Raw genomic sequence first — 8,474 nt, forward strand, 5'->3', positions numbered from 1 at the left:
GTATTGTGGAAGCTGCAGTACATTTTGAAGGTACAGGACTTCACGTCAGTCATGTGGCTCTGTGTGTGTACATCAGTTTTCTTTCAACTTTTCTCTGCTGTATTTCTAAGCTCCTCAGAATCTGCTGGCAAAATACTTCAGCATGTTAACATATTACATATAAGTGTAATTTGATGCAGATTTATTGGATTTGAAAACAGTAAGAATTGCTTATTAAATCTAAGCGGCCGCAAATTATTTGTAAGGGCTGAAGTCAGTTTGTCCAAATTTCAAAGTGCTCTCTATTAAGAGGCATTTTCTAGCCCATGTCCCGCTGCATCTATCAGGTTTGGTGACCATGTCACTGACTACATGCCATTCCAAAATCTGCTGCAAATAAAAAAAAAACTAACAAACCCACATTCCTACTCCTACACATTAAAGCTCAGATGTTGGCTAGAGATTCACTTCACTGCACTGAATTAATTTAGAGTAACACCGGTCTCCCTCCAGAACACCATGAAGCAAGGAAAGCAGATCCTGAGTGAGAAAAGCTTTGGCACAGCAGGGATCCAGGAGCGCATCATGGAGGTGAAGGGAGAATGGAAGCGACTGGAGGACCAGGCTGCGCAGCATCTTGGCCACCTGCAGGAGGCACTCAACTTTTTTCAGTTCTCCACGGAGACAGACGACTTGGTAGCTTGGCTACAAGATGCTTACCGCCTGGTGTCCAGCGAAGACTTTGGACACGACGAGTACTCTACTCAGTCACTGCTCAAGAAACACAGAGGGGTCAGCGAGGCCATCGACAAACACTGTTTGCATGTAGTGGCGCTTCGCAAACACATGGTGGCACTACCTCTGCAATACCGTGAACAGGAGGTGGGTAGAGGAAGCGGGGTTGAGATGTGTAAGTATTTGTTCGTCTATTTACATCTCTTCTTCACTTTTTGTTCCTGTCCTACCCTCTCCTGTCTGCAGGAGGTGCAGGTTCGTATGGGAGAGGTGGAGCAGCTGTATACCGAGGTGGTCGAGGTGGCGGTGCTCAGGCAGCAGTGGCTTCATGATGCCCTCGCTGTCTACCACATGTTCAGTGAGGTCAATGCCTGCGAGCTGTGGATTGATGAGAAGGAGCAGTGGCTGGACAAAATGGAGATCCCTGAGAGGCTGGAGGACGTGGAGGTGGTGGCACACAGGTGACAGGGAGGCTGAACAACTTGTTTTTGTATAATTTATAGCTGAGGAGCGATGAGCTCTGACAGTCCCACTGCATCAACGCTCCTTGTTGCAGATTTGAGAGTCTGGACCAGGAAATGAACAGCTTGATGGGAAGGATCTTGGATGTTAATCAGATAGTTCAGCAGCTCTTGGATGGAGGTCATCCGTCTTCTACAGAGGTCAGAGGTTGTCAGGACCACCTCAACTCCAGGTACTGAAATAAATCTCCTAACAGCTACAACAAATTTTAGTGCTACTAATGACATTAACAATTGCAGCATCTTTCCAAAACCTTGTGATGCATTGCCAGATGTGCCTTTGCTGCTAATACTATTGTTACATTACAGTACATATTTGTATAGTGTTATTCGAATACTAAGTGCTTTGACTGAAGTATAAAAATACAACGTAACACAGTTTAGAAACACAGTGACGAGAAGGGAGGAGTAGGCGTGAGGAGAGGGAGGTGGAGAGAAGTCGACTGAGGCTCGGGCTGTGTAACTATTCAGGGGAACACTCTAGTAAAGAAGAACATTTTCCTGTTCCTATTGTTCTGATTGTGACAGTGATTTATTGTTTTGTCTTTCACCAACCACCATGTGTCTTAGACGTCTTCACTGCATTTTGGCATCCTGGAGCATTGCCTCGCTGCCTGTCTGCCATATGGATCTCTGCTGCTCTGGTCTTCTTCTCTCTGTTTGGTCGACATGTTTATGTATGATAATATCCGGTCACGTCAACCCAGCGGTCAGGTTGGCTTTTTTTATCCATCTCGTATTTACTGACCGCTGTTACGCCTGGCAGCAGAGTCCATGACGGCCGGGTATCAATGAGTCTTGTGACCCTGGCACATAGTATTGGTCGCAGGGCGGCCATCTGTGCTGGCTGCCTCAGGCAAGACGACACCAGCTGAGAGCGCTCGCCCCAGAAATGAAAACAAACATACAAACATCCATGTCTCTCTTCTTATCGCCAGTTTCATTTAACTTCATAAGATGCAATGAAACGCCAACAAATGTCAGTGGAGCAAAATACATTAATCTAGTGTAAATGAAAAAAATGTAGTTATATTGCCCATTAGTAAAGCACATGGTCATTTAATCTACTGTGTTTCATCTAGTGACTCAGTACTGTATGTTTGCAGCTCAGTCAATTTTATCCTGTCTTTACATTTTCGACTTTTCAGATTGAGATTTGTTCCTATTTCTTAATTGAAGTAACACTCAGACATGAGTGTCTGTAGGATTTTAGACAGTGAAAATATCCAAGTCTAAGACATGAAGTGGCAGCAGTAACAGTTTTACTGATTTTGATGCTTATTACTACAAACTTACAATATTACTTTATTTTTAAATTAGTATTTTGAATGAACGTATTAGCGTAAATTCATGGTTATACGTGTTATACATATATGCACATCTTATCTCTCATTTTTGTGAATCAGCAGCCCCGTCACTCACACCTAAGATGTTGTTCAGTCTATGGTATAAGTGGACCTGTGCAGTTGTGAGCTCAGTGTCTTGGAGCTGTTTTCTGTTCTGTCTGCCTCTCGGCGACTCTGCCATTGCCACATTACAGTCACAGGCATCTCTGGGCGTGTTTCTTGGCTGAACGGGTGTGTTTTTGAGACATGCTGGTGTGGAGTATAATCAGGATAACATATAGTAAGTAGATGGGTCCTGTTCATATCAGGTCATCATAACAATGAGTTTAACATGTCTTTCAGTTATGATGAGCTTGTCTCCTCTCAAGGGTAAGATTGATGTCAAGGGGTGACAGAACTTCAGAAAAATGAAATGCACTAATGTTGTATCTGTTGTAAATTATGAAAGCTCTTGTAGAGAAATGTTATAGTTTCTGTCTGCAGTCACCTGACTGTTTTACTCTGTCTTGTCTGTCGCCGCATCGTACCAGGTGGAACAGCATTGTGGAGCTGGTTGAGCAGAAGAAGGATCAGCTGGACTCGATGTTACGCCTGCAGAACTACCTGCTGGAGTGTGCTGAGATAAAGTCCCAGATCCAGGAGAAAAGAAAAGCCATCGACGCCACCCAGTACGTGGGCAGTGATCTGGGAGGAGTCCTGGCTCTGCAGAGACGCCTCTCCACCATGGAGGGAGCTCTGTCTGTCCTAGAGCCCAAGCTACTGCATCTGCAGGTAGGAAATGATGGTAAGATACAGTGAGTGTGCAAACATTCAGCAGTATAAGGAAGGCATTATTTATTTAAGGTTTTAACTGCCATATTACCATACCAATAAAAATCTGTTGAGATTATTTCCATTACAATAAGAAAATAAATAAAGTTTTTAGGTTTTTAGTCTTGTCTGAGTCACGTTAGCCATGAGAACTACCCCTGCTAATGTATTTTCTACTTGTTTAGTTTTCAGTTTCTCTATTTATCTCTATAAACAAACAGAGTAAATGCTAGAATCACTGTGATGCTGTATCCGTTTGGCGATGCAGGAGGAGGCAGAATATCTGGTCACCTCTCACCCGAGTCGGGCCATGGAGGTTCTTGTACCTTTTGATGGCATCAGTGTGGAGTGGGAGGAGCTGAAACACACCTTACAGGGCTGTGAGGACTCGCTGATGGTGGCAAGTCGACTGCAAAGCTTCATACAGGTGCGCCCAGATACACCTGGAAGCAATGTATCGCTCTGATCGATTCCCACTGATCATCAATACAAACCTGTGTCTACGTCTTAACTCCGTCCGTCTCATCCTCCTCTGACACTGGTCTGTGACCTGCATCACCATTAAAGCCACATTTTCAACACTACTAATGTAAAAGCACAATACTGTTTTGAGTTATTGTTCAGATTCAGATAAACTTTGTATTAGCAAACTCATGCAGACACAATATGCTTCATAATTTTGTGTTAATGAAGCTTTTGTCACTCAAGCAAAACATTTGTTTAATATTTTGAGGTTGTAGCATTTTATCAACCAACAAATCACAGTGTAACAATAACAGAGACTGTGAAAACCATGCCAGGAAACTGGTTGTTTTACAAAGTAAATTGAGCTAAAACAAGGTGTATCTGCCGCAGGCTAAGCAGTAGCATCTGGACTCCGCTGATAATCTGGAAACGAACTGCATAAACCTACCTTTGTAAGAAGAAAGAAGGCATTTTTCCAAACAGAAACTGCTATTTAAGACGCTTCACGGTATTTTTCTTCAACAGAGTTTCTGCAGTGCAGACTAACATCTGAATGCAACTTATGTCCTTCTCTGTCCTATCAGGACCTGGACTCGTTCCTCACTTGGTTGGTTCAGACGCAGACAGCTGCTGCCTCAGATCAGTTGCCCAATGATCTGGAGGAGGCCGAGAAGCTCATCAACCAACATGCTGCCCTCAAGGAGGAGATTGGGCGGTGGGTTAATGAAGGACAACAAAAGACTCATTTGTTTTGACTTTGTCTTCAACTTCCTGAATGGACCTAAAAACTTATCCAGTGTTCAGAAAATAACAGATCTGTGTTGTTGTCTACACAGCTATGAAGAGGACTACGACCGCCTGCAGGCCATGAACGAGCTGCTGGAGTCTGAAGAGGCTCCTCTCCCTCAGGCCGCCCTGCAGCAGTGGCTCCAGAAACTTGACGTCGGCTGGAATAAACTGCTGGAGATGTGGGAGAGCAGGAGAGAAGTTCTTGTCCAGGCTCACATTTTCCATCTGTTCCTGCGAGACGTTAAACAGGCGGAGTCCTTCCTCAACAATCAGGTGAGGCGAACAGAGCCATAGCAGGTGGTCGGAGCTAAAAAGAAGCAAGTTCTTTTAGCTTTTTAGCTGCACAACAGACATCTGCATAACTTAAATCATTTGTGCAACATTAGGGGAGTTCTGTTAAATGATGCTTGACAACCAGATAAAAACAGGTGCTGTGATATGTGATGCCACTGATATGTCAGGGAAATAGTTCTAAATATTCTTTGGTCCACAAATAAAAATATCCATATACTGTATGATAGTGAAGCAAAGTGAGACTCGAGGGCAAAATGGTGACACCACAAGTCAAAGAATAAAATACACAGATACAATACTAACAATTTTCAAAATGCAGCATCACAAAGATTCATAGAATGTTAGACAACATGAGGTAAAACCAGAAGGAGGATGAGGTATCATGCACCACTGAGTTTACAATCCCTCACTCAGTCAGTGAAACCAAAGCTTTAGTTTGATTTCCTTTTGTAAAGTGTTCCATGTGTTTGGAGCAGAGCATACGAATGTTTTCCTGCCCGTCTCAGTCCATACACCGGAGACTGGCAGCGATAAATATCATGTGATCTTAGATTGTAATTATATCAACCTTCCTCAAAGCCCTGAAAATAAACATTAAATGTACAAGGGTGACAATGATTGTCACGTGGACTGTACATTTGTTAAATAATGTCAATGTTTTGTTTCTCATCACCTTCATGAACACATTATCTGTAAACAGGCTTACTGATGCCTACTGACTGCAGCAGAGACACACAGAGTGTCAGCTGATTGGGTGTGGTTTGTACATAGTTCTGCCAACAAGAGAGAGGAAGATGTGGTGTGTGTGTGTGTGCAGTGTATGCGTCACCTCTTGTCTTTCTGCAGTGTCTTTGTGTTATGTGATATTAGAGCAGGAGCTGTCGAGCCAGCAGCTTCTAGTAATTCTAGGTCTTCATCTGTGGCTTTATGATGAAGTGTAGGAGGAGCTGTCGGTAGCCTTCTAATGCTCAAGCCTGTGTGTGTGTGTCTTTGTGTCAACATTATACAATATGATGATATTTATTGGTTTGTGTTAAATTGTAATTGCTTGTTATTGTCTGATTTCCAGCCATGATTTGTAGGTTATTGTACAAGCATTTGGTTTGCAAAGATCCCACCTTGAAGCTTAACTGGATTTAAACAGTGCATGAAGTGAGATTATATTACTTTAACAAAATTTGCTGTTGCAAGCAGTTTCTCAAATATTTTAGTGGCACAAATGAATAGCTAAGTGTGGTGTTTAAAATAAGATCCCATCTGATTTTCATGTTGTCAGCAGAGACAAAAATTACAGAAAGCAAGAATTTTGTGGAAAACTATTTGTTTTCAGTCCTTTTTTAAAGTAGGTGTGGACGTTGTCAGTGGTTTTACCTTACCTGAATGATGATTATGCCCCTTGTTTTACAGTTTATAAAGGTACAGTACATCTGTGTGTTGGTCAGAGCAAGCGCCTCTTTTGGTTTGCTAACAGATCTTTACCAGAGACCGGCCCTCCTCATCAGCCTGGAGGTTGATTTAGAGAGAGCAGCAGTTCTTCTTCAATAAGTATCGAAAAGATTCCAGTCTGTCTGTCTCTCCCTGTTGTTTCTGCCTGCACTTATTCTCCTTGTTTTTGTTTGACTGATTATTTATTTAGTTTATTAAGTGAGAGAGAATTGTGATAAATACCTCCTCACATCTTCCCAAAGGCCAATGTGATATCTTCAGGCTGTTTGTTTTGGCCGATGAACGGTCCAGATCCTAAAAATACTCAATTTCCTATCACATAAAACAAAAAGACAGCAAATCCTCACATTTGAGAGACTGAAACTAAGGACCGTTTTGGTATTTGGGCTTGAAAAATGACTCGACAGGTTAGTGGAATATGCAAATACTTTCTGTTGATTGTTTAATTGACAGTGTTGATTGGTTAGACGACCAAGAGTAAAACAGGTTGCAGCCCACATGATTCTTCACCCTGTGGTTTGGTAGATAAGTAGTATTTATAAATAAGCCACTACCAGGTTTAACCCTACATTATTCTTACCTATTCTGAGGTAATTATATTTTTCTGTGTATTATGGCTCTTCACAATTTTTTTTGTATTATTCTTTTGACTGCAGTTTATCAGTTCCTGAACTGAGAAGTCACCTCATGGCTCCTGTCTTCATCTTCCAGGAGTCAGCCCTCGCTCATGTGGAGCTGCCCACCACAGTGGAAACAGTTGAAACTGGCATAAAGAAACATAAGGACTTCACCACCACCATGGAGCTGAACCTGCACAGGATCAAAGCTGTGATCGAGGCTGGCGAGAGTCTGATAAGCCAGAACAACATCTACTCTGAACGTATCAGGGAGCGCATCGACAACCTTGCCAGCAGGTGCCAGATACGTGCCTATCTAGAATTATCTCCTTGTGGTTGTATGTTAAGCATTTGCTGGTGTGTAAACTCCCTCAGTCATTTAAGTTCCTTTATTAAATGTTGGATACTGTATCTTGATTTAAAATTAACCTCCTTCAAAAGTTTTAGGTTTCTTGCTGTGAACTCGTTGAATAAGGGTCAGTTCAGCCTGAACGCCAACTGTAGCACCACTCACTCTCCGAGCTGCACGTTGAGCTGGTTGTATAGCACAAAGACCCACACAGCTGTGCAAACTCAATACAACAATAATACAAAGAATAATAGCAGCTGAACAATTCAAGGCAGAGGGGCTCACAAGAATAACTTAAACAAAACACAGAAAACAGTGCCCAGTCTGTCTGGTCCAGAACTGACACCTGCCCATGAAATCTGTGTGATAGCTAAAATGATGTGTGTGTGTGTGTGTGTGTGTGTGTGTGTGTGTGTGTGTGTTGGAAGGGTATTGTGTGAGTGTCCTCACAATAACAGTGTGGTCAAGCATATGGTTTTCAGATTTAATTTACATGAATTAATTCACTGGACATTTCTTTTTCTTGCAAGGGAGCACAGCTTTTAACGTGTCACCCTGTGGTACTGTGATAAAATGAATGATGGCTCTTTTTGATGAACAAGTCTCCAGTCTTGTTTGCTCATTTTTCTTTGAAAATAAATCAGGAGTGTGACAGGTTCAAACGATAACTCTGGTGACCACAGACATCATGTCTGAATGGGTCTGACACATAAGTATAAGATTTTATTTTAAGTGAAGTTAACAAATGAATCTTATGTTCTCAGATTAATACAAATTAATCATCCATTCCATCCATTATCTGGAACCGGGTCGCGGGGGCAGCAGTCTAAGCAAAGATGCCCAGACTTCCCTCTCTCCAGACACTTCCTCCAGCTCCTCCAGGGGGATGTTGAGGCGTTCCCAGGCCAGCTGAGAGACATATTCCCTCCAGCGTGTCCTGGGTCTTCCCCGGGGCCTCCTCCTGGTGGGACATGCCCGGAACACCTCCCTAGGAAGGCGCCCAGGAGGCATCCGAAACAGATGCCTGAGCCACCTCAGCTGGCTCCTCTCGATCTGGAGGAGCAGCGGTTCTACTCTGAGCTCCTCCCGGGTGACCGAGCTCCTCACCCTATCTCTAAGGGTG

The 8,474-nt window shown here is 43.0% G+C and overlaps 1 protein-coding gene across 1 annotated transcript in view; it reads left to right on the forward strand.

Annotated features, from left to right (window-relative positions):
- Positions 1-8,474, forward strand: part of sptbn4b (spectrin, beta, non-erythrocytic 4b) — an 80,659-nt gene that overhangs the window by 23,254 nt on the left and 48,931 nt on the right. Inside the window, 8 exon segments of the mRNA XM_020605597.1 lie at positions 493-861; positions 961-1,175; positions 1,271-1,408; positions 3,112-3,352; positions 3,660-3,818; positions 4,441-4,571; positions 4,693-4,918; positions 7,097-7,299. Of these exon segments, the coding sequence (XP_020461253.1) occupies positions 493-861; positions 961-1,175; positions 1,271-1,408; positions 3,112-3,352; positions 3,660-3,818; positions 4,441-4,571; positions 4,693-4,918; positions 7,097-7,299 (1,682 nt within the window).

The sequence above is a fragment of the Monopterus albus genome, unplaced genomic scaffold, assembly GCF_001952655.1.
Source record: "Monopterus albus unplaced genomic scaffold, M_albus_1.0 scaffold71.1, whole genome shotgun sequence".
Lineage (NCBI taxonomy): Eukaryota > Metazoa > Chordata > Actinopteri > Synbranchiformes > Synbranchidae > Monopterus > Monopterus albus.